At 41.1% G+C, this 27,106-nt stretch overlaps 1 protein-coding gene across 11 annotated transcripts in view; it reads right to left on the bottom strand.

Moving 5' to 3' along the window:
- Positions 1 to 27,106, bottom strand: part of LOC126268079 (uncharacterized) — a 422,439-nt gene that overhangs the window by 146,315 nt on the left and 249,018 nt on the right. For all 11 annotated transcript variants that reach the window (XR_007549078.1, XR_007549079.1, XR_007549077.1 and 8 more), the window contains 2 exons: positions 12,945 to 13,024; positions 279 to 343 (listed from right to left, as the gene is read on the bottom strand). Coding sequence is in view for 8 of the 11 variants with exons in the window: in XM_049973545.1 (XP_049829502.1) it covers positions 279 to 343; positions 12,945 to 13,024 (145 nt within the window). In the remaining 3 variants the exon portion in view is untranslated. The remainder of the gene's footprint in view (positions 1 to 278; positions 344 to 12,944; positions 13,025 to 27,106) is intronic.

Genomic DNA, 27,106 nt, shown 5'->3' with positions numbered 1-27,106 from the left:
AGCCAACTTACAGTTCCGATTTCACTATGAGCAACTTCTTTCTGTTCTCAAAGGACATGGTTTTGACAGCACTGAGTCAATCCACGCAGTTGTGACAGCAGCTCTACAGGAAATTACTGTTGAAACCTTCAAGGGTGCACTGGGCAAAACACACACACACACACACACACACACACACACACACACACACACACACACACACACACACTTCACTTAAGATTTTTATCAGTCCTATTTATTTTTTTACAGTAACAGACATGTAATAAAAATAAACTCACCCAACAACACATTGAGACTCGATGATAACCTCCAAGCGATTTTCTTCACACTTTCTTTTCTTCGCCTGAAACATTTTGCTATGTTTAAGAGCTGTAACAAACAAATCAATGGAACTGATATTAAATATACTCACCATGAGAAGGCAGGAGAGCAAGAACACACATATAAAAGGTATTACACAAACTGTAATATCAAAACAAAGGAAAATCCAGGATGGAATGTAACAAACTGTAATATGCTTTATATATATGTGTGTTCTCCTGCTGGCTCTTGGTAAGTAGACCCATTACCTACTCATTTACTTTATATTTTCAAATCTTGATTATTTTCATTGATAAATTCAATAGAACTGTAAGTCTTAACATTTAATTACATAAAAATGAATCCTTTGCTGTTTTAAATTGCTATAAAATGTTGGTTGGTTGGGTGGATGATTAAAAGGACCAAACTACTAGGTCATCAGTCCCTTTTCCCTTGAACAGACAAGTCTACATGACTGTACATCAGAGATGGCCTACTGTGCCAAGATCCAGAGGAAGAAAACCCCAAGATCTACCAAAGATCAACAAAGATAAGATAAGGGGGCAAAAAAGAAGAAAGTGAGACACAGGAAAAAAGACAGGAAAAAAGGCAGGAAAGATGCCCCATCTCGGGAGCAGGTGGAAGTCCCCGAAAGCAAAGCGCAATGAGAGAACACACATTCCCCAATTACTGCCATTTGCCAGATGTACCTTGCTCAGAAACTGCCTAGGAAAGACTAGCAACACTGACAGGGCAAGAGAAAAAGACGAACTAGTCGAACAGAGAGGGGAGAAGAAGAGTAAAAGAGCAAGTAACTGGATCAGCAAGCCCAGACAGCTGCAGCCTAGTCCGGGCAGAGTATGCAACAGAGTCTTCTGCCAACCCCTTAATGGGCGGATAACATGAAGTGGGCCTCCCTTAGCATGAGTGGCAAAAGCCCCCTTTAAGTGTGAAACATAAAACTTATTCAGCCACTGAGGCATCATCTCCTAACACCGGAGACAGCAAGTCAGGGACGAATCCGCTGCAGAGCAGCTGGTTTGGGACAGTCCAGCAAAATGTGGAGCACCTTCAAATGGGAGCTACAACGATAGTGAGGCAGGTCCTTGCGACAGAGGAGATGACCATGAGGATAGCGAAGTATGGCCGATGCGGAGCCAGCAAAGGATAGTAGAGTCTTTGCAAGAGGCCTGCAGTGAGGGCCTCCACAGATTTATATTCTCCTTATATTCTCCTTAATCACCTGTCATTGGTTTGGTGGAGTCATAGTGAGCCATTCTGTATTCCAGATTCCCAGAACTTGATGGCATAATACCGACCAGATGTCTGTTTCCAGAATAACAATCTCAAGGGTCAGCTTACTGGCAGCCAGTTCGGCCTGGCTATCAGGGAGTTCATTTTCCAGGATCTTTATGTGGCCCAGGGTCCAGATGAAGGTCAATCGAGGATCCACATTGTTCAACGGCATATAGGAAATCCCAGATAGCAATGACAGGGTGTATAAGCGGGCAAGAAGAAAGACAAAATTCCCAGATCTCCTAGTTAAAAACGCATGTTTTCCCCACATCAAAATACACTTTTTCCATGATAAGCAACCACTTGCTTTCCTTTGGAGCTGTAACAGGGTGTATACGGTCCGCGACATCCGGGAAAACCCTGGGAATTTTTTCGTCCAGGAGAAAACTGGGAAAAATCCAGAAATTTTTCATTATTTTATATACCAGTTGATTTTTTGTGATTTTGAGTGGTAAGAACAAATACTCTAACAAAGGATATTACTGTATCCCACTTCTGCAGAATAATACTGCAGCAACAAAACATGAACAAGAGGAGGGGTGGGGAGGGGGAGGGGGACTTGAGTCGCAAAGGACATGCGCCATATACAACCACACAACACAGTGTCAATACAAGCGTCTGCAAACCAAAGGCTTCAGGAAGAATATGCAGTGCTTCCTAGCAACAAATTGCCACCAATGAGTGTGATGTGACAGCTGTTTACATTAGATTCATTTGAGCAGTTGCGGGCGGACTCTTGAACATGCGCAGTTGAGTCACATATGAGTAGTACCTTCTCCCGCTTCTGGCTACAGATGTGTGGCTGGGCAACACTATCTAAATTGCTATGGTTCAGAAATATCGTACATCCGGGGCTGATGCACAGTCTGAGTTGTAGTGGGTAGGTGGGTAGTCTCCATGTGACCTGTGTTTACATTTAGTGATTTTGTTGTTTCTTCTTCGTTTACTGCTCTCACATTAAATGAAAACAAAACAGATTTCTGTGGCCGGGAGCTACCAAATGAATTAAAATTCGTTCAGATAATTACGGAGGGCTAAAATATGTTGTTAGTTTCAGGTTTTATTTCCACCTTTCTGACAGTCAAGCATTAATTGCCTTGCAGAACAATGAAGTTATTTTTGTCCATTTGCTACAGAGATTTGGCTTTTATTAATCTTTTGCACTGAGGCAGTCAATTTATTTGAAACAAAGTGTTTAATTTCACACTGTTGGCTAGTTTCAACTGTTCGATGCACTTCAAGTGTAAGTTTTCCATTTTCTAGCTCATATGGCATTATGCTATAATAAAGAACCAAACATGAGACAATACAGTAATGGTACACACTTTAAGCTGAATTATGCATTTTAGTATGGTTCACGAAATTCTGATGCTCCTGAAGTATCCTTTGATGTCGTGTTTCTTTTATGACATAGTGAAAGATCTTTTAATGTTTTACACGTACAAGCATGCGGGCTTCCAGCGTCACCGTGCACGCCTGTTATCTGGTGCTCTCTGGCAACTGCTGAAACGAACCAATTTCTAACAGGTCACGGGAAAATATTGCGAATGGTGGTTTGAAAGTGTTACTTTCAAAGAAAATTTCCTTAACGATGTGCGAGAATGTACAATGAATTTCTTAAATCACAGAGCGTTTGACTTTCATCTAAAAACTAACTCTCTGAGGATCTCTGAGGATGACCATCTAGAAGAATTTCGAGCGCAGGAGATCAGACACTTACTCTGTTATTAAAAATTTTACTGGCAAATTTGTGTGATGTATCTTAAAGTGTAACACACACAAAAAGATCAGCATTATATGTGGAAGCTCAGCTTCTCTTGCAGCTTATTAATCTTCGAGACCAATATTATTTGTGAAAGCTTTGTTTTTCTTGTAGCAACACTATGAATATTAATTTAAAGCATTAGCTTTTCTTTTTTTATGTGTTCACGCTACTTAAGAGTGATCTTGCTATTGGTTGATTACATCACGTGTCTTGTGCTGTCATCAGCTGGCAAGATCATGTGACACTGACTTACAAAAGCACATTTACAATCTCGATTGCTTCGGAAAGTAACATGCAGTGTTTGGTGGAATTCGAATTTATACCTCCATAACACTGAAAATGCAGCATACATGTTGCTGCACGTCAAAGATCTTTCCAAAACGAATCTGACAGCTTGGGCATGCCAGAAAATTTTTTCTGTGTAACATGACTGCTTCTTGCTACTGCTGCAGCCACACTTGACGTAGCCAGAAGCAGGAGAAAGCACTGATCATATGCAACTCAACTGGACATGTGCATCAGCCCACTGGCAACAGCTCAAAACAAACTTAAAGTTAACAGTTGTGATGTCACAGAACATCCGAAGGAGTCTGCTGTTATGAAGTATTCTACAGTCTTTGTCCTAAACCTTATGACACATGTTGCTGTTTATCCGTTCTTATGTCGCTCATGGTATTGGAGAGCTTGCCTATGATCTCTAAAGGTTTTTGTGATTTTTGATGACTACCAAGGTACTGTCTTCAATAGGAGCAAGCCTGAGGAACAGGAGTCGTCAAATCAGCTGCCAAAAGAATGGTTGTAGTTGTACTCTGGACTGCCTCACCAATATCTCCATGCAGTGGAGACCCAAGAACAACAGCAGAGGCAAAATTGCCCCTGTCAACACTGTTGACAGCCCACCATCCACAGGAGTGGCGTTGGGGGAGGGACACAAAAATTGGGAAGTTGTCACTACCACACAGGTCATCGCAGACTCTTCAGTGGGTGGACAGGAGGAGACAAGAGCTGAAAATTGAAAGGTCAATGGCCGAGACAATTCCATGGTCCACACTAAAGTGTGTGGGGATGCCAGTATTCAAGACGCAAAGGTCAAGTTGAGCCACTAAGTTTTCGAGGTTTTCACAGCAGCCAGTGACTGTGGTTCCACCCAACAAAGGGTTATGGGCTTTGAAATCATCCAAGATCAGGAAAGGTGGGAGGAAGCTGAGGAACCAATGCAAACAATATGTACTGAGACACTTAGGCTAGGCGCAAATTGAGACGCGTATAGCACGTGTGACGTGACACGAGACAACAGCGCGACACGCACGTGCCGCACGGGTCCAGCGCATATTGCGACGCGTACACCGTACTTCGCATGCACCGACTGCCGACGCTCTGCGCTGACAGAACCGAAGCACGCAACCTGTTATCTTTCTCAAACGATTTCACAGAAACTATTAAAATATATGATTTTTGCCTTACTTGTAGCGTTACATGTCAGCTTCGTGGCAAAGTGCCCATCACCTCGCTAATGACCATTGTTATTGTGATGCACACATTTTAGTAAGACACTACGCGAAACTCAAAAAGTTTGCAACGAAAATTAGGAGTCACTATGATTTTCCATTTGGTGCCTATTACACCATATGTTGCTGTGTACGAAATTTAGCTAATATGCTGAATTTTTGTTTAGACTCAGGAGGAGGTCTCTATCTGCCTCTGATCTCGAGAAAATAGGTCCTATGTAGCGCGCTCACTTCCGATCTCACGCCCGCGAGAATGAATACTCACAACATCTCTCATATCTCCTAAACCACTCGAGACATCGAAATGAAAAGTTTGGCGAATGATAGCACACAAGGAGGAGAGTGTTTTGCCAATTCTTAAACACACAGAGCTTTCTTATCTATGGCGATATATCTGCACCTACACTTCCCTTTTTATTTATTTCACTCAAGTGACTGTAATTTTTTAAGAGTTATCGACAGCTAGCGAAACAAGAGCTTCCTAGTATGAAAATAAACATGAAATTTCTTCTTTTAGGTTACTGCAAACCGATACTATGAGGTTTTTCATAAGCTATTGAGCTCTGTGATTGGCAATTACTTGTTTCATGAGGCCGTCCGTTTCGGAATTCTGTCTCAATAGCTGCTGTGAGATGAGTTTCGCAAATTACACTGTGACAAAGGAAGTACAATTAAACCAGTCATCAGGATAAATGTGGCCGTTACTCAAAAACGGTTTTCTTCGATTGACAAAAGGTTAACAACTCACACAAAAACAGATTGCTAATTCTGTTGGAATTTTGGTGGAATCGCCGTAACCCATTGTATTTTTAACACTAAGCGACTGGAATGGAAGCTTACCAAAGGATTTTATCCTTCTCTTGATCTGAGCAGTATTAAAATAATGACGAGCGTTCCTTCAGGCGGAATGATAGGCACATACCAGATACTGGTTACTCACCTACGTCTTGCCAAACTGACAATGTGTGATCGCGGATAAAATAGTTGTTATTGAGAAAAATAAACAATTGCACTGTTGCACAACACAGTGGTCATTGTATTGTCAGCAGCTGAGGATAAAGCGCGCGACAGAAATGCACAAGCTAGCCATGTGTGCCTTTGGAGTTGGAGTTCGAAAACCTTTGTCATGAAAGTAGATCTGCCTTTGTCAGTTGTACATTTCAACATATTAAATATATCTAACCATAACACTCTTTTAGGATATTCCTACTTTCATAATAATACCAAGCATTTTCTTCATTAGGGGAAGCCTGTTGTATAATTAGTTTATTAATGCTGATAATGTACTTGGAACAATTGAAATGCTTTCTCTCATCACAGTGAACCAAGTAAAAAATTGTTATTTGTGACTGATTTTCGACTGTTTCTAGCTTGCAGTGGAAATATGAGGTTCACATGCATGTAATAGAGTGTGTCGTATTACATTATTACATCCATATCAGAGTAATCACAGTGAGACTTCCATACTTCAGATCTTGGACTATTTTTACCAGGAGCACAGAGAGATCACACCTGTGATTATCCCTTTCTAAATTATTGTAACAGATCATACAGATACGCCAGCGTACTAGGCAGTGAGAAGATAACCTTGTTTTACTTTCCTGCCTTGATTCTTAATCACATGATTTTAACATTGCAATGGTAATATCCTGAAATGCCTGTACTCAAACATCCATGGCCTCAAAAGACGTGTTAAGAGGCACAAAATTCAATATATAGTGTGTCCAGACCATATGTACAAATTCTGGCCAACACCCTGTCATACGTAGCACCATTCTTATAATATTCTCGGTATCCACAAAGGGGCATGGTCTTCACTGCTTGAAACCAAGCCTCCTGAAGGGCAACACAGAAGACAGGGGAAGTGCTGCAAAGATGCTGTAGTTTGGCCAAGTTATGGAAAAAATCACTACAATTCCACTGGAGGATAATATTGTAGATGTATTGTGATGACACAAAGGGACCAAGGAGGCAGGTTATGCCCTAGGGTCACCTGCTGCAACTGGCTGAGGGCTTATGGTATCAATACATACAGGCTCTGGGTTGCGTTGGGCGATACAAACTGGGATCGCCGGAATCTCAGGCAATGAACTGCCCTCAAAGGTCAAGATGAAGGTTCCAGTAGCAACCCAATTGTCCTTTGGCCCCTGGGTATGCAATGGACATAGTGTAGACCCCCCTTCGCTCCAATTTGACTTGCAGCTCATCATCAGACTGCAAGAAAATTATGCCCTGAATCATACACTACTGGCCATTAAAATTGCTACACCAAGAAGAAATGCAGATGATAAACGGGTATTCATTGGACAAATATATTATAATAGATCTGACATGTGATTACATTTTCACGCAATTTGGGTGCATAGATCCTGAGAAATCAGTACCCAGAACAACTGCCTCTGGCTGGGTAACGACCTTGATACGCCTGGGCATTGAATCGAACAGAGCTTGGATGGCATGTACAGGACAGCTGCCCATGCAGCTTCAACAAGATATCACAGTTCATCAAGAGTAGTCACTGGCGTATTGTGGCGAGCCAGTTATTTGGCCACCATTGACCAGACGTTTTCAATTGGTGAGAGACCTGTAGAATGTGCTGGCCAGGGCAGCATCTAACATTTTCTGTATCCAGGAAGGCCCGTACAGGACCTGCAACATGCGGTCGTGCATTATCCTGCTGAAATGCAGGGTTTCGCAGGAATAGAATGAAGGGTAGAGCCAAATGTTGTAACACATCTGAAACGTAACGTCCACTGCTCAAAGTGCCGTCAATGCGAACAAGAGGTGACCGAGACGTGTAACCAATGGCACCCCATGTCATCACACCGGGTGATACGCCAGTATGGCGATGCTGAATACGTCATCACACCGGGTGATACACTAGTATGGCGATGCTGAATACACGATTCCAATGTGCGTTCACCGCGATGTCGCCAAACACAGATGTGACCATTATGATGCTGTAAACAGAACCTGGATTCATCTGAAAAAATGACCTTTTGCCATTCGTGCACCCTGGTTCGTCGTTGAGTACACCATCGCACGCGCTCCTGTCTGTGATGGAGCGTCAAGGCTAACCGCAGACATGGTCTCCGAGCCAATAGTCCATGATGTTGCAAATGTCGTCGAACTATTCGTGCAGATGGTTGTTGTGTTGCAAACGTCCCCATCCGTAGATTCAGGGATCGAGACGTGGCTGCACAATCCGTTACTGCCATGCAGATAAGATGCCTGTCATCTCGACAGCTAGTGATACGAGGCCGTTGGGATCCAGCATGGCGTTCCGTATTACGCTCCTGAACCCATCGACTCCATATTCTGCTAACACTCATTGGATCTCGACCAACGTGAACAGTAATGTCGTGATACGATAAACCGAAATTGCGATAGGCTACAATCCGACTTTTATCAAAGTCGGAAACGTGATGGTACGCATTTCTCCTCATTACACGAAGCATCAGAACATAGTTTCACCAGGCAACAGCGATCAACTGCTGTTTGTGTATGAGAAATCGGTTGGAAACTTTCCTCATGTCAGCACGCTGTAGGTGTCGCCACCGGCCCCAACCTTGTGTGAATGTTCTGAAAAGCTAATCATTTGCATATCACAGCACCTTCTTCCTGTCAGTTAAATTTCCCATCTGTAGCAAATCATCTTAGTGGTGTAGCAATTTTAATGGCCAGTAGTGTATTTACACGACTATGGGGAGTGGCAGTTACTGGTATGTCTCTCAGGTTGTTAAAAGCGAATAATGCCCATGACTGGGTAGGGAATGCTGTTTTGATCAAAACTGACCACCAACTTTTCATTTTAGAGATGGCTGTCAATTCCCGAAACTTCTGTTCTGTGTTCTCCATAAAGAATAATGGTTTTGTGATTGAGAAGAAATCCCCCCCAGTCACTATGCAAAGTAAGTATTTGGGGGGGATTATTCCTCTGGTTGCCGCTTAGCCTTATGTTCCTCCCACAGCCTAGCCAGGGAAGGGAACATTTTAGGGTTGTATCTCTCTGCATTAAACTAGGACTTTCCTTCCACAGAGACTGCTGGGGCTGTATCACCACCAGCAGGAGATAACTTCATCTTCTTCATTTGCTGCTCACATGCCATATTGCCACCCACTCTGAATGGGGTGTCTCCCCGTTGGTGCCACTCAGCCTCAGCAACAGCTACCTGGCCAGTAATCTGTTGCTCAGTGTCCCCATGCCCCAGTCACGATGGGCACATACTCATTGGCATACATGGGGAGGGAAGAGTGCAAAGATGAAAGGCACAAAGGTGGAGCACACACCACATTAGGCAACCTTCCCTGCACGAAACGCACTTCTGGTGAATTTTGAAAATTGGTAGCAGGTCAAATTCAACAACGGGAACGATGTGTTTATTTAAAGAAAGTTGAAGAAATCGCTGCAAGTGAAAACTTATGTTCCACATCATAAACCAGGTCCATGCAGGGTTTGCACCAAGGAAACCATCTGATGGATATGCAGAGGCGGAAAGGAATTTTGGATGCACAAGCTTGTAGCACAAAAAGGAAGTAATGTTGCAAAGACTGGGTGCCAGTGGTAGCCAAGCATTGTGAGACACGGGGTGAGGGAGGGGGATATAAAATGGGAAAAGTTTTATTAGTAACTCAGCTGCCTCTGTTGCCAATACTAGTTCCCACAAACCAAATGATCTGTCTTTCTGGAGAAAATATGCACTAACAGTTATTGTGTGCTTAATTTTTATGTATATCTTCCAGAGGGAACAAGTAAATTACAGATACAGTTTAAAATAATCTCCTAGCTGCGAGTTGACATAGTACATATTATAGTCAGGCAGAACCAGTGGAAAAACTGTAGCATAAACACAAAGAAATTAGTTTTAAAAAATTAGGAAATTATGTCATTGCTTACCTAAGAAAGATTGTTGCAGGTTGTTTTAATAACATGGACATGCACAAACCACCTTTTCTATTTTAATCTTACTAGTATGTTTTACTTATCTATTTTTTCTTCCTATCAGCTCAATATAGATCTGTCTTTTAAGACTGTCATAAAGTTAAGAGGTAGTATTTTCATTTCAGATATACCAGTCACACTTGGTTATTGCTTAATTTCTGGAAATGAACAGTAATTTACTTCTGAAAGCTATTCAGTGCTAAAAACGAAACTGACGTTTTACTTACTTCTTTACCTAATTAGTTCAAAGACAAGTAGCAAAAGCTGGGCAGCACTGGAAGTAACAGATCGAAGTGATCAAAATGATAATGCTGCACTTGTGGTGTGCTTTTTTTTTTTTTATTTTCTTGGGGGAAGGGGGGGGGGGTTAGTAATAAACAGAGCAAGGCATCACCAAAGTATTAAATGCTTATTGTACAATTTAAACTAAATGCAAACACAACAAAAGCTAACATCCAGACTGCTCGTCATTATAATTTCATTTGCAACAAAAGATAAAGGCAGCTTACAGTTGCTTATAGCTGCAGAAACTCCCTACATCTACATGGACACTCTGCAAATCACACTTAAGTGCCCGGCAGAGGGTTTATCGAACCACCTTCACAATAACTATTATTCCAACTTTTAACAGAGCGTGGAAAAAACACCTATATCTTTCCATGTGAGCTCTTATTTCCCTTGTTTTATTATGATGATCGTTTCTCCCTATGCAGGTCAACGTCTATGAAATATTTTATTCACTTGAAGGAGAAAGTTTGCGATTGAAATCTCATAAAAAGATTCCACCACAACAAAACATGCCTTTGTTTTAATGATGTCCACTCAAATCCCGTATCATATCAGTCACACCCTCTCCCCTATTTCGCAATAATACCAAACGTGTTGTGCTTTTCTGAACTTTCATGAAGTACTCTGTTAATCCTATCTAGTAAGGATCACAGACCCTGCAGCAGAACTCCAAAAGAGCACAGACAAGCATAGTGTATAAACTTTCTTTAGTAGATCTGTTACATTTTCTGAATGTTCTGCCAATAAAACGCAGTCTTTGTTTTGCCTTCCCCACAACATTTTCTGTATGTTCTTTTCAATTTAAGTTGTTAGTAAAGAATTTTATGACTGACCCAGTCAAAGGCCTTTGATAGGTCAAGGTACGGACCCACTACCTTGCAACCAGAAGGTGAGTTTGTCTAGTCCTATTCACAAGCATCTCATTACTGACCAAACGGGAAAGTAGCGAAACCTGAAGTCCACACTGTCAGAAACTATTATGCCATTTAATACCTAGCTGAAATAGTAATAAAAGGACACATTTAAGTTGGGTCAATTTAAAACCTGCTAACTGAAAGTCGATGACTAACAGAGGCTTACATAAGATCCAAACTGAGACGAATTTTACATCATGAAAAAAGACAGGTAAATTTTAAATTAGTGAGGACACAAAAATGATGCAGAACAATAATGCACACGGTCATAGGACAAAAAATAAATAACATGCAAACTTCTATTAAAAGAGGACATTTTCCAGCTATGTAAAATGAACTGGATGGATGCTTGTAAATAGAGTGTCACATGTATATGTTCTTTTAATTGATGACTGTGGTGTGGTTTCCCGTGTGACCACATATATATCCCCACTAAATTAAAAACTTGAATACCACTTGGGTAAAGGAAAAAATTTCACTGTGTTTCATGGTTTGTACACGAATTTTATGTCGCCAGCTTCCACTCAGTTTTACTGTAGTTCTGTACTGCTCCTTTATGACACATAATGATCTTTCTGTATAATGTTTCCTTTTTTCATTTTAAATGTAAATCACTAATTCAACTGAACATCTGGGCTAGTGACCCAGCATTCTTATTCCTGTCAACAGATGACAGTACTTTTGCCATTCTGGTTACCAGTTGGCTCCCTCCTTCATGAATGCTAGTCTACGCTCTGGACTCGCTGCACACCGCCATCTTGCACTCGTCCACCGTGGCACTCGGAGTCACAGCACCAAGTGAAGGTGTCCTGGTATTCTTGGCACATTTCTTTACTCAGGTAATCTTCTGCAGTACTGTCTGGTGTTACTTTGGCATTGACTTATGTTTTAGAGGACCTAGCCCAACCAGTGGTTTTTAAATTTTAAAAAAATTTTTGTTTGTGTATTACTGCATGTAAAAATTATCTCCTATCTCTAGCTAGTTTCAGTACGACATCTGAAGATGGCTGGATAGGAGCCCGAAACTGGTCGTGTCCTAAATAAAAGAACTTTACAACCGTAACGGTGTTTTCAAGCTCGGGTATAAAGTTCGGTTGCGGGTGTTCCTCCAACAGGATTGTTTGTGTATATATTCAGTTTTTGCCCGTTTATAACTATCATTGTGCAACCCATTTACACTATTTACAAAGAGGTCACACACATTAACAGTGTTGGCCATTCACATCACCATATAAGAGAACCTAAATAACTATGGTCAAATTGCAACAATGAAAACCTACAACCTGTAAGTACGAATGATTACCTCATTGGCAGCAAAGATTTTGACTGATTGTAGGGCTTAACCTAGTTACTATATTGAGGAGGTAATGATTCACAGATTGTACGAATTATTGAAAAACCATGGTTGCACACAAGCTGTATCTATCACGTTATAAAACAACCAGTTTCGATTATAAACAGACCATCTTCAGGAGTATTGTACCCTAATTAGATGGGTTACAACACATAACAACTAATAAGAATTGTGCTGCAAACCAACATCTCCAATCAATCACAAATCTGGGGCACTAGCTTACCGTAAATCTGTGGGGAAACAAAATGACAATAATCATGTCATATGCTTGCCTCAGATTTACTATACACTGCATGTGCTTCTGATTTACAGTTGAATGGAGATGTTGATTTGTAGCATGAAATTTGATAGTGGTTATAAGTTGTCACATTCCTGAAGATTATCTGTTTATAAATAAATTGATTAATACAGCTGTGTACAACCATAACTTAAAACCTAGATGCATTGAAAAGCGGAATTTGAAGAATCTAACATCACTATATTATCTAGAACTAAATGGCAACTTTCCATTTTGTATTCAGTCAAATACAAAGCCTACTTTTTGGAAAACAAGACACACTGTGGAGGGTTACAATACCTTGAAGCCTTTATTTCCATGTCCAAATACATAGAAACCAACTCAGTCATTCGGTCAAGATAGGTGGAATGTTCCATAGACTGAAAACAAACAGAAAATATGATTTACATTACAGACTGATTATTGATGATACACAAAAATCTAGAGGTTAACAGGCATTTTTAAAATTATCTAAATGATTTTAAAAAATTAAACTGAACTAGACAATAAGGACACAAATTAGGGATACAATCAAATAATATTCAAGGAAGCATTCTGGAATCAGCCTCTAGAGAGGAAGCAGCTGAAAACTAATTTGAAAGTGGGTGAACAGGGAACTAACCCCACTACTCCTGAATATAACTTTTTTGTCTCACTGTCATATCAGCCTACACAGTTTTAAATTTGTTGGATAGAATTATCTACTTTTATATTCATTTACCAGCAGTTAGACTCTCACTTCTAAAAAGTAGATTCTCCCTTCTAGACAGTGTGAAGCAGGCAGCAGTACTGTCTCCTTTAAATTGCATTCAAAAATTAAAGAATTAGTGTGAAATGCTCTGCAGTAGCTAGTGAGCAAGTTAGGTAACTAAAATTAAACAAAGCATTTAAAAACCACAACTTTTATTGCAATTAATGAATGAATGAAATGGCAGACAAGTCATCACCAACTGGCATATTTTCTTATTATGCCTCAGTTCATTGTAGTATTTAACAAATTATGACTCATATGGTTCTGTGTTACAAAGGATCTTACAAGAGGACCTTACAGACTAGCCCTTTTCAATTTTCTTCATTTTTATAGGGTTTGAAGGTGTCTGGACATAGATTTCCTAAAACAATAAGACACAAGGCTTTATTAATAATAATAATAATAATAATAATAATAATAATAATAATAATAATAATAATAATGGCTTTTGGAGATTAACCCTTTGTGAAAATGTGGTTTCATTTGAAGCCATCCATGACGTTTTGATTTTGCGCTTTCATCTAGCGATGAAAATTTGAACTACGTCAATTATTTCTCAAGTGGTTGCAGTTAGCTATTCAAGAATAAGTGCCATTATTGTTTGTGGTGTGCTGATTCTCTTTTACTTGATTTGTGGTTGAATTTGTCTTTTAAATGTAAGTTTCACACATGGAACAAATTCATAATACACTCCTAGAAATGGAAAAAAGAACACATTGACACCGGTGTGTCAGACCCACCATACTTGCTCCGGACACTGCGAGAGGGCTGTACAAGCAATGATCACACGCATGGCACAGCGGACACACCAGGAACCGCGGTGTTGGCCGTCGAATGGCGCTAGCTGCGCAGCATTTGTGCACTGCCGCCGTCAGTGTCAGCCAGTTTGCCGTGGCATACGGAGCTCCATCGCAGTCTTTAACACTGGTAGCATGCCGCGACAGCGTGGACGTGAACCGTATGTGCAGTTGACGGACTTTGAGCGAGGGCGTATAGTGGGCATGCGGGAGGCCGGGTGGACGTACCACCGAATTGCTCAACACGTGGGGTGTGAGGTCTCCATAGTACATCGATGTTGTCGCCAGTGGTCGGCGGAAGGTGCACATGCCCGTCGACCTGGGACTGGACCGCAGCGATGCACGGATGCACGCCAAGACCGTAGGATCCTACGCAGTGCTGTAGGGGACTGCACCGCCACTTCCCATCAAATTAGGGACACTGGGGTATCGGCGAGGACCATTCGCAACCGTCTCCATGAAGCTGGGCTATGGTCCCGCACACCGTTAGGCCGTCTTCCGCTCACGCCCCAACATCGTGCAGCCCGCCTCCAGTGGTGTCGCAGCAGGTGTGAATGGAGGGACGAATGGAGACGTGTCGTCTTCAGCGATGAGAGTCGCTTCTGCCTTGGTGCCAATGATGGTCGTATGCGTGTTTGGCGCCGTGCAGGTGATCGCCACAATCAGGACTGCATACGACCGAGGCACACAGGGCCAACACCCGGCATCATGGTGTGGCGAGCGAAATCCTACACTGGCCGTAACACCTCTAGTGATCGTCGAGGGGACACTGAATAGTGCACGGTACATCCAAACCGTCATCGAACCCATCGTTCTACCATTCCTAGACCGGCAAGGGAACTTGCTGTTCCAACAGGACAATGCACGTCCGCATGTATCCCGTGCCACCCAACGTGCTCTAGAAGGTGTAAGTCAACTACCCTGGCCAGCAAGATCTCTGGATCTGTCCCCCATTGAGCATGTTTGGGACTGGATGAAGCAGGTCTGCAGGTCCAGCACGAACGCTGGTCCAACTGAGGCGCCAGGTGGAAATGGCATGGCAAGCCATTCCACAGGACTACATCCAGCATCTCTACGATCGTCTCCATGGGAGAATAGCAGCCTGCATTGCTGCGAAAGGTGGATATACACTGTACTAGTGCCGACATTGTGCATGCTCTGTTGCCTGTGTCTATGTGCCTGTGGTTCTGTCAGTGTGATCATGTGATGTATCTGACCCCAGGAATGTGTCAATAAAGTTTCCCCTTCCTGGGACAATGAATTCATGGTGTTCTTATTTCAATTTCCAGGAGTGTACTTTGTATGTAAGTACATGCAATATGTATTGCAACAATAACGAAAATCATGTACTTTTTCCGTATTTACTCTGGTGGTTTTGTTTGAAACCACTGCGGCTGCAGGGGTAGTATTAGAAGCTTATCTCTCTCTCTTTTTTAATTTCAGTTTTGCGAAATGTTTTCTCGCAAATTAAAGGATGACGTGTCTTTTAGAAGAAATTACTTCTGATGTGGACTCTGAGACTGGCAGTATCAGTGATAATGAAAGTGATATTTTGACTGAAGACAGTGATCTTGATTCACAAGTGCGAATACCAGTGATATCCAATGTTGTTTCTGAAAGTGAAAATCGTTCTGAAAATGACAGTGATTACAGTTTCAGTTCTGAAGATAACGTGCCACTAGTAAGGTCTGTAAATTTTACATGGACAAGAGATGACAGCACAATGCATTCTGTACATTTTTTAGAGGAAGTTGGTGTCAAAGGAAAACTGAAAGTGAAGGTATGCTGCCAGTTGATTTCTTTTTATAGCTATTTGGGGACAATTTGCTCGGGTGTTTTTGGCTATAAATATTCTAATGGGTAACAAACAACCCTGCGCATATCGTGATTGCTGGTCATTGCACAACAAACTCAGAGATCAGTACATTTCTTCACTTGTATCATTGAAAAGATTCTGCTGGATTTTATCTTATGTACATGTAAATGACAACACCCTTATGCCACAAAAATGGAATAAATGTTACTACAAATTGTATAAAATTTGACCACTAATAAATCAATTACTGACAAGTTTCAAAGAATGTTATGCTCCAACTAAGGAGCAATCTGTTGCTGAATGCATGGTGAAATTCAAAGGGCGAATATCATTCACACATATGCCTCAAAAGCCCATGAAGAGGGGGTACAAAATATGGGTCAGAGCTGACAAAATGGGATATACCTGTGATTTTGGGGTGTATACTGGGAAATCAGATGGTGCAGTGGAGAAATGTTTGGGAGAGAGGATTGTTAAGAGATTTGTGTAAAGGCTTAGAAGGCAAAGGATATCACATATATTTTGACATTTTTTTTAAACTAGTGTTCCACTTTTGCAGACACTAAAACTTGATGGTATCCTACCCTTTGGTACCATTAGAGTCCACAGAAAAGGACTTTCTCCTCTGAAACTGGACAAAGAGTTGCGAAGAGGAGAAAGTGACTGGTCAGTTCGTTCTGATGGGATTGCATGCACGAAATGGAAAGATAAAAGTCTTGTCATGTTACTATCAACAATTGACTCACATGTAACTTTGAAAGAAGTCGGTAGGAAAGAAAAGGATGGCACAATTACAAAAATACCTTGCCCACAGATAGTGAAATCTTGTAATTCGAACATGGCATATGTAGATAAAGCGGACATGATGAATAGTTTCTATGCAATTGACAGAAAATCTAGACGATGGTGGCTCAGACTGTTTTGGTATACGATTGATATTGCTGTTGGAAATGCATTTATACTGTTTCGACTAACCAAGCCAAATGAAAAGAAAAAGCTAAAGGAATTTTCAGCGGTGTGTTGTAGCTGGCCTTGTGGGATCCAGTGTTTTCAAAGACAGTCCTGGTCAACCAGGTGCATCATCTGAACCATCCGTCCAATGTCACCGGCGTGCGCACAATCGAGGGAAACACAGTCACTTGTGAACGAGCTATCTAACTTAATGGTGTCACTAGGTTTTTGAACGCATTACGCTATCCTAACAGTTTACGTTTTTCCACGGCAGACTGTCAATGCACAGTGTTATTGTTTGTTTTTGTGGCATCACCTGCAACCTGCTTTGTGACAGAAGTGGCGACACTTTCTGTGCAACCCACCCATCACTTTACACAACAGTGCGATGCCGCAAATGACGCAAGCTGGGGCTGCTCTGTTCCTCGATGGGACTGGCAAGTATTGTACCATCCACCATACTTCCTGGACTTAAGTCCTTGTGACTTTGATTTTATTCCAAAGATGAAGGAACCACTTTGTGGCATTTGCTTCAGGACTGTTCCAGAGATTCAACAGACAGTAGATTGTTCCATTTGCACCATCAACAGAACAGGCTCTGTTAATGGTATACTAAGCCTTCCACATCGCTGGCAACGGGCTCTACACAATGCTGGTGACTACTTTGAAGGACAGTAACAGGTCCAAACATGCAACTCTTTTGTATCAGTTGTGAATAAGTAGTTGCCACTATTTAAGTTCCATCCCCCGTATTTTAATTCACTTGGTGGTTCCCGGCCGCAGAATCCGTTTTGTTATCATTTGACGTGAGAGCTGTAAACGAAGAGGAAACAGTAAAATCATTAAAAGTAAACAAAGGTCACATGGAGATTACCCCCTCACCGCTAGAACTAAGACTGCTCTGTGCATATGCGAATCTGGCAACTTGGGCGCAACAGAAAAATTTTTGCAGGTAGCATCTGTCTGTCTGCTGCTATTGCTGATACCAGCTACACTCCATGTGGGCAGAAGTGTTGCCCATATGTGGCTTAACTGTGCATGCGCATGAGCTTGCTGTGATGTCACTATCATTGGAAGCAGCTTGCTATGAAGCGTCCTAGAGCATTTGACACATTTTGCTGTTGGCAGACACTTGTGTGAACACCCTTGTTTATTTTTTATTTTATTTTTTCCCCCTCTCAGTTATGTTTTATTGCTGCAATATTATTCGGCAGTTGCGGAATACAGTAATATTCTTTGTTGGAGTACAGGTTCTTACCACTCAAAATTACAAAAATTTAACTGAAAACTAAAACAACGAAAAATTCCCAGGTTTCTCCCAGATGAAAAAATTCTTGGGTTTCTCCCGTATTTCCTGGGCCTTATACACCCTGTTCTTTAACCATTTTTGGAAATTCAGGTGTTAAGGGGTGAAATAGGGACTAAGAATTTGAGAAAATATTTCAGTATATCAAAAATATTTAAAGCTAAATCTATGAAAACTGCTACTACACTTCTGGGTTGGAGAAAAAAAATGTGTCTTCGGTCAAGAAAGTTTCTATGGAAATATTACGACAAGAATGCAATATGCACGATAAATAAAAACCTTGGACTGAAACTACCAGAACTGCTTTTTGGTCAGGAGCACATGTGGAAAAAAGACCACAGTTCTATGGACTTAATTAGCATGGAAGTTTAGAAAGTGTTGCAATTTGAGAACAACATTTTTTTTCTTAAAAATAGAGAGATTGATCAGTACTACTGATGTACATAATTTTTTTGATTTGTCAGTAAGGCACTTTGCATGCCTGTATCATATTTTACTTTATATATGGTCCATACATTTTCATTAAAAATTTGTGATTCAACATTTGTTTACAGATACAGAATTCAATTAATAATAATTTACATAAATAAAAAAATAGTTCTCTAAGTGAGCTTCAAACCAACAAATTCATAATTACAACAATTCAATGCTATGCACAGAGCTATCAGCAACTATGTTAAAAATCTTATATATCTTCAAACAAGCCCCCCCCCCCCCCCAACCCCCACCCTTTTCGGAAAACTGTGCTGTACTGCTTGAAGAAATTAATGTCTGGGCAGTGATCCTCAAATCTCACAAATATGAAAAAAATCTGAAGAGTGCCGGTGCTTAGTGTCCCCTTGTTAATTTACACTATGGTGACTAAAGTCATGGAATACCTCCTACTATTTTGTTGGATCTAGTTTTGTTTTGTATACTGCTGCAACCTGATGTGGCATGGATTCATCAAGTCGTTGGAAGTTTCGTGCAGAAACACTGAGCCATGCTGCCTCTATAGCTAGCCACAAATGTGAAAGTGCTGCCAGTCCAGGATTTTGTGTACAATTTGACCTCTCAATTATGCCCCATAGATTTTCAATGGAATTCAGGTTGGGTGATCTTGACAGCCAAGTTGTTTGCTCAAACTGTCCAGAGTGTTCTTCAAACCAATCAGGAACTATTGTGGCCTGGTGACATGGCGCAATATCATCCATAAAGATTCCATCGTTGTTTGGGAACATGAAGTCCATGAATGGCTGCAAATAGTCTCAAAGTAGCCCAACATGACCATTTCTAGTCAATGGTTGGTTCAGTTGGATCAGAGAACCCAGTCAATTCTATGTAAACACAGCCAATACCGTTATGGAGACACCACCAGCTTGCACGGTGCCTTGTTGACAACCTGGGCCCGTGTATTTGTAGTCTTTGTGAAACACTTTAACCCTACTGTCAGCTCTTACCAACTGAAATTGGAACTGAAATGACCAGGCCACAGTTTTCCAGTCTTCTAGGGTCCAATCAACATGGCCATGAGCCCAGGAGACACACTGCAGGTGACGTCATGCCGTTAGCAAAGCCCATGTGTCAGTCGTCTGCTGCTATAGCCCATTAATGCCAAATTTTGGCATACTGTCCTAATGGGTACGATCGTTGTACATCCCATATTGATTTCTACCCAAATGTGGCAGCTCTCAGTTATCAAGTAATCAAGTGACGGCTGTCGGTTATTTCATTGTCCATGACGAGAAGTAAGGTCTGAAACTTGGAATTTTCAGGCTCCAAAATGTTATGTTCCATACGTCTAGCTCCAATTACAATTCTGTATTCAAAGTCTGCTAATTGCTGTCATGCAGCCATAATCACATTGGAAACCTTTTCACATGAATCACCTGAGCACAAATGATAGCTCTGACAATGCAATGCCCTTTTATATCCATGTATGTGAAACTACACCACCTGTGTATGTGCATATTGCTAGCCCATGACTTTTGTCACCTCAGTGTAATTTAGATTATTTTTCATATTAATTGTGTTGTATTTATTTTAGTCGTATGACTGACTACTGCTACTGCTACTGCTACCACTAATAATAATAATAATAATAATAATAATAATAATAATAATAATCAGTAATAATTCTTCTTTCAGCTATTTAATGTTTGCTTCACTACATTAGTTTTCAGTCAACTTGTATGTTCATAAAGATTAACAAATTTACTATTATAGAACTATAACTGTCATCTATGAATTTGCTTTCTCAAGATTACAAAGTAACATCACGCACACGCACTCGCACACAAAATTGCTAATTACACAGTATGTCAAGTGCAGTTGTGAATACTGAAATAAAACGTGGCAGTAGTTGCTCTGCATCAATAAATAAACACACAAAATAATATCTCCCATCTGTGAATCAGAAACACTATATGATGTGGCTACCAGGGTAGTATTTCACACATTTACAATTACATTTATGGATGAACTACAATGGAATACACATTTCACTCACATAAAAACTACTTGTTTCACTGAATGAAAAGTCTATTTTCGTTACATCTATCAGTCTTTTCTGAGCAATGAGGAGTAATCCTACTATTTGTTTTACACATTATGTCTTATCTAATACTATTTTAGCCTGTGAGAGAAGTTTAGTAGGGATTTATGAAGGACATGTATAGTCTCGGTACTACATGTTAGTATTTTTGTTGTTGATGTACTATGTAACTGACATGGAATGGCGAACTCACAAGAAATTTGCTAGCATGAATGCAGAAAACAGCCAACAAATATCATACGGCTCGTCAACCAATCTTGTAGGTGAATGTTTAGTACATTATCAAAATCAGCGAAATTTAACAACATACCACATAATATTCCTAGAATGATGGTTAACAATACACATCATATGCCCCATATCAAATCAAGTATAAGTAGTCGCAGGCATTTTGCTTTCAACACCACTATCTAACTATAACTGTAAGATTAACAAGAAAACGAAGATATAATAATAAATAACGATAATTTTATGCTAATATTAATCCTGAACAAACAAAGAAGATTCTCTCTCCTTATATCTGTAAGTTAGTATCTTTTGGTCTAGCTGATCTCGTGTTTTTCAATTTGTTTGCAGACTATGGCCCAATTATTACTTGTTAGTTGACATCTGTCACTTGCCACTACAGTGTTGCCACAACGGCTGCTGGCTATTGATCGGTTTGTAGGAGACACACAAAAAATACGGCAGGTCACTTCACAAGTTTGAAGCTATGTTTGAAGTGGCAACCATAATGTCTGATGGGAACATGAGATGCTCAGCTGATAGCTCATTTTAAGTAACCAACGAATGAACTTCAGCAGACAATGCTTTTCGTAGCCTTGAATTTAAATGTCTCTCCTAACCTAACCAAAGCGATTAAACCTAATCTCTATGGGCAAACAGAAAATTCATTTCGAGCACTAAAAGCAAACTGTAATTTCTTGCTTATCTGAAACTATCCTTACATTGGCTACACGAGCTGGCACATTACCAATCGATGAGAGTCCTGGGCATCTTGTGCAAAAGAATCCCGTAGTGCTTGGTTAGTGTTGTACATGAGAGGTGTGTATTTCATTAGCACCATCATAAGCATGCTATTATGTCTGATGAAATGCAACATAAAAGTGGCAGGCTCTGGAATCAAGAAACAAAACTCCAAACACTCAAGACAGCCGGAAAAGGAATTGGAAGTGAGCTGATCAATTGCTGAGGCAGTTTGGCAAAAGCAAACAGTTCAGTCATAATGTTAAGCACTCTGATTGGAGGACACCAGCTCCAAAATTTGACGTCTCAACCAACAAGTAATTTTAATCACACTATAGGATCACAGTGAGAGCAAGCTTCTAATATGAGTGAATGGAATACCACCCTCTTCTCTTTACAATCTGTGACTGATGCAGAATGGAGGCAAAGAAGCTAGTTAACACATTAAACTTATTCATGGCAATGTTGGCCACTACACATTTTTAGGGGTAATTCGGGATTTGTGATAAATGATGTGTGACCAACAAACAGCATAAGAGCAAAGCATTACATATGGAACTGAAATTGATTTAGTTTTATCCTGCACCCAAAATAATTAGGCAGTAACATACCATGACAACAGCTATAATTCTTTCTTTCTTAAATATGCTAAACACGATTTGAATCCTTTTTTATGCAAAAATAGGGAACTAGTTTCCTGTTCTCCTCCCCCAACCATGATTTTTATAAACTAATACAAAATGCAAACATCTTCTCTCATCAACTACTGTAACACTAAACAAAAAACTTATTACATATCAACTCAATTACAAACTGATAATACGAAATGTACATGTAGAGAACTTCCTATTGATTGACACAATGCTGTACTGCACATGCTGACAAATAGGTGTGTTTAACGATACATCAAATAAAACTATGGAGACTTTTTGCATGCTATCTTGTATTAGTAGTGTGAGATACTGACAGGAGTAGCCAAAGTTGCAACACTGGATAATTTGTGTGTGTGTGTGTGTGTGTGTGTGTAACCTAACATCAGCAGGGACACTAGGAAGCAAGAGACCATGTTAATGGCTATAGAATCTATGAGACGGAGAAGCCACTTCACTACTGGAAACAGTGTCAGCCCCCATCCTGATCCACTCACAGGACACTACACAAACAAAATTTTGGTGCCGGGGGTGGGGTTGGCACAGATTACGGATCCCCACTATCAGGTGTTGGCTATAAGGAAGCCACAGCCTTATTGTCTCTTTACATGGTACTGGGACTAGCTAGAGCACAGGACAGAGAAATAAGTGCTGGTCATTGTCAACTTTTGATGGTACTCAGTCTGAAGTCAGGAAAGAACTCATGGCTTTGAGAGCTACGACAGACAAGGTGTGGTAGGCATCTTGAGGCAAAGGAAAAAATAAGACAATTCTGACTGGCTGGGAAGGTCCATTATGGTGTGGGTCTGACTATGAGAGAGGTGGGTCAACAACGGTGTCTGTCAGCAGGTGAATAAAGAGGGACATGGTACAAGATCTTCTGACAGGCCAGGAAGGTCCACCACAGCAAGGGTTCAATTTTGCAGCAGTGATTTGTCAGTGAGGCATGGCACCGCTCTGTTCCACAGGGAGGCAGCATGATCAGCCAATGGGTGGGTCAGACAGTTCCTCAGATGCAAGGAAGTTGGTAATGTAATAGGAGGTGTGTGGCTAGCTGGCAGTGAGGGCCATGCGGCTTGGAGATTAAGCGGGTGCAGAGAGGAGGCAGCACAGTCGCAGACACACTTAAGTAAGGTGAGAAAGGGGTATAACATGCCACAAAATGAGGAGGGGGAGGAAATGATAGTAATGTTGCACAACTGTCACCGATCAAGCAGGATATTATTTTAAGTGATGCAATGAAGTTACTGCCAAAACCTTTTAAATACAACAAAGGGTAGTTAAATGAGTCTTTGGATAACTGTGATACTGCAATTCAGGTTAGTGGCCCCAGGTCAGCACTATGTCTTGCTTAAGCTTGTTAAGGCATGAACAGTACGAGCTGAAGGAGAAAATGGTTTGTCAGGGATTGACATAGGCACCTGGTCTGCTGTATGTGCTATCTTAGTGGAAAAATATGTTTGCAAATGGACATTAGACTATTACACCTGTAAAATGTTTTAGAAGTAAACAATATCGATGTGAAAGCACTGCAAAATGGCATTCATGTATTGAAGCCTTGCAGTGTCATTTTTAGAAGCCATTCTGGGTGTAATGTCTGAAGCTGAGTTAGCTGGAAATATCGTGCTGGATTTGAAATGTGGCAAATGAAGCTGAGTTAGCTGAAAATATTGTGCTGGTTCTGAAATGTGGCAATATTCATAAGGGGTCTTTGTAATGACCACATTAAAATGATAGTACAGGCTACAGCAAAGACAGTAACACTCTCTGAAGCTGCTGATATTGCCTCTTAAAAGAGTGCTATTGCGTCAGTAAAAGAAAAGCCGGCAGCAAGAAACATAATAATACTGAAGACATGTTACAACTGTGGTAAGTCAGGCTGCATGGAGGCCTGGTGAAAAACAGTCATATATGTAGACGGGTAAAACTGTTTGATATAGAACCAGAAAGTATAGCAGGTTACAAGAGAGGAGACAGAGATAAAATCCAGGGCTAGCAAATTAAAAGAAAATCTCTGACTCAAACATCTGAATTGCGAAGAGAGAGAAATACCATTGTGGACATTTGTATGGGACACAATGACACATTTCACTTTCCAGGCAACCAGTTGACATATAGTGTCTGGATAGAGTTGTAAGTGCCAACAGATTAGCAATACTGCGCAGAAATCAAATTATCCATCAGCACAGTCCAGCAAGATTTGCAGCTAATGACTATGGTAGCAGACAACTGATGTGAATGCCTCTGCTAACAACATGACATCGCATGTAGAGCCTCTCCTGGGCTTGTGACCACATTGGTTGGAGCCAAGATGACTGGGAAACTATGGCCTGGTAAGACGAGTCCCAATTTCACTTGGTAAAAGTTGATGGCAGGGTTCGATTGTGGCACAGACCCCACAGAGACATGGAGCCAAATTGCAACAAGGCACTATGCAGGCTCGTGGTGGCTTCATAGTGATGTGGGCTGTGTTTACATGGAATTTCCTGGGTCCTCTTCACCAGTGGAACTGATCGCTGACCAGAAATGGTTATAGTCGGCTACTTGGAGACCATTTGCAGCCATTCATGGACTTCATTAGGGTTGTCATAAGTTTCCCCAGGTGAAATTCCCTGATATTTCCAGACAAGTTTTAGCATTTTCCCCCAAGATGTCAAGGGTACGTAAAGACTTAAGTTGACAAAAAAGTGCAAGAACTTCTATATTTCTCCCCCATATGAGCAAAATTAAGTACTAACATCAACAGCTCTCTTAATGAACTGTTTTTAGATGGAGAAAGCAAGTCAAATGGTATATGTTTCAATAAGACCTCTGTTTTCAATTAAACAAAACACATTTGGTGACAAAAAGGTGGATTTCCTTGGAGTCACAAGACAGATTTAAAATACCTTCAATGATTTCAGAAATAATCCCACAGAAAAGGTCTCCTGAAAGAAGTGTATAAGGCAGGGAAACCAACACTATAAAATGTTTGTTATTGTTGGTTATTACCCACTGTGTTATGTCTATAATTTTACAGGAATTGTGTGATTTTTCTTTTGAGAAATATATGAATACATAGCGTGTAAACTGCCAGAACTGACACAATTTTCTTCTTCGTATCGTCCATACTTTCTAATACATAAATCACTTTTAAAGTGCAAAAATGTACTACAATAAATAAAATATCTATAAAACACCGCTTTGTACAATGTCCTTGCAGTGAGACAATCACAATTCCTGAAATCCATCGCTCATGGTCTCTGGCCTGCTGAGGAGCATCTCAGTCCATGGATGAAGCATAAAAAATCCACCGCATTATGCCACATGCGAACAGACCTGGCCTGCAAACAGATCGGTGAGACTAGAGCCAATGAGCAGGGCTCGCACATTACTGGGAAATGATCAGCTTCAGATCGGCATGCCTGACCCGCCAGAAACACCTGTGGAAAATGCCCTTGGTTTTGGCCCATTGTGGGAAGCCACTTGTGTGGCCAGCTCTTCACATGTCACAGACAGCATGTTGATGAAATGAGACCACAGTGATCAATCCATGCAACAGATAACTTGCACAAACAAACTGAGGCTCAATATTAATGAGGATAGGTGGCAACTCGCCATAAAGGTGTTCGCTGAGCCGCAGACAGGCACATACAAAAGACAATTACACTCTCACACCTAAATTTTTGGCCATAGCCTTTGTCAGAAAATGAGAGCACACACACATTCATGCAACTACTCATACACACATGGATACTGTCTCCGGCCACTGGAGGGAAACATTCCACGTGGGAAAAACATATCTAAAAACAAAGATGATGTGACTTAGCAAACAAAAGCACTGGCAGGTCGATAGACACACGAACAAACACAAACATACACTCAAAATTCCAGCTTTCGCAACCAGCGATTGCTTCTTCAGCAAAGAGAGAAGGAGAGGGAAAGACGAAAGGATGTGGGTTTTAAGGGAGAGGGTAAGGAGTCATTCCAATCCCGGGAGCAGGCAGACTTACCTTACGGGGAAAAAAGGACAGGTATACACGCGCACGCGCGCGCGCGCGCGCGCGCGCGCGCACACACACACACACACACACACACACACACACACACACACACAGACAGACATTTGTGAAGGCAAAGAGTTTGGGCAGAGATGTCAGTCGAGTCGGAAGTACAGAGGCAAATATGTTGTTGAAAGACAGTTGAGGTATGAGCGGCGGCAACTTGAAATTAGCGGAGGTTGAGGCCTGGTGGATAACGAGAAGAGAGGATATACTGAAGGGCAAGTTCCCATCTCCGGAGTTCTGACAGGTTGGTGTTAGAGGAAAGTATCCAGATAACCCGGACGGGTAACACTGTGCCAAGATGTGCTGGCCGTGCACCAAGGCATGTTTAGCCACAGGGTGATCCTCATTACCAACAAACACTGTCTGCCTGTGTCCATTCATGCGAATGGACAGTTTGTTGCTGGTCATTCCCACATAGACAGCTTCACAGTGTAGGCAGCGATTATGCACGACATCCCATGAAACAAACCATTTTATCTACTGAGACAAAAACAAGACTTTTCCAGGTTTTTTTTCCAAATTTCCCTGACACTTTTGAAATTCCCTGATTTCCAGAACTTGTGGCAACCATGTTCATGGTCTCAAACAATGTCATGTCACCAGGCCACAACTGTCCACAATTGGTTTAAGAATGTTCTGGACTATT

This window comes from Schistocerca gregaria, chromosome 4 (assembly GCF_023897955.1).
Source record: "Schistocerca gregaria isolate iqSchGreg1 chromosome 4, iqSchGreg1.2, whole genome shotgun sequence".
Classification (NCBI taxonomy): domain Eukaryota; kingdom Metazoa; phylum Arthropoda; class Insecta; order Orthoptera; family Acrididae; genus Schistocerca; species Schistocerca gregaria.
The sequence above is the reverse complement of the archived record's forward strand: the minus strand, read 5'-3'. Positions and strand labels throughout refer to the sequence as shown.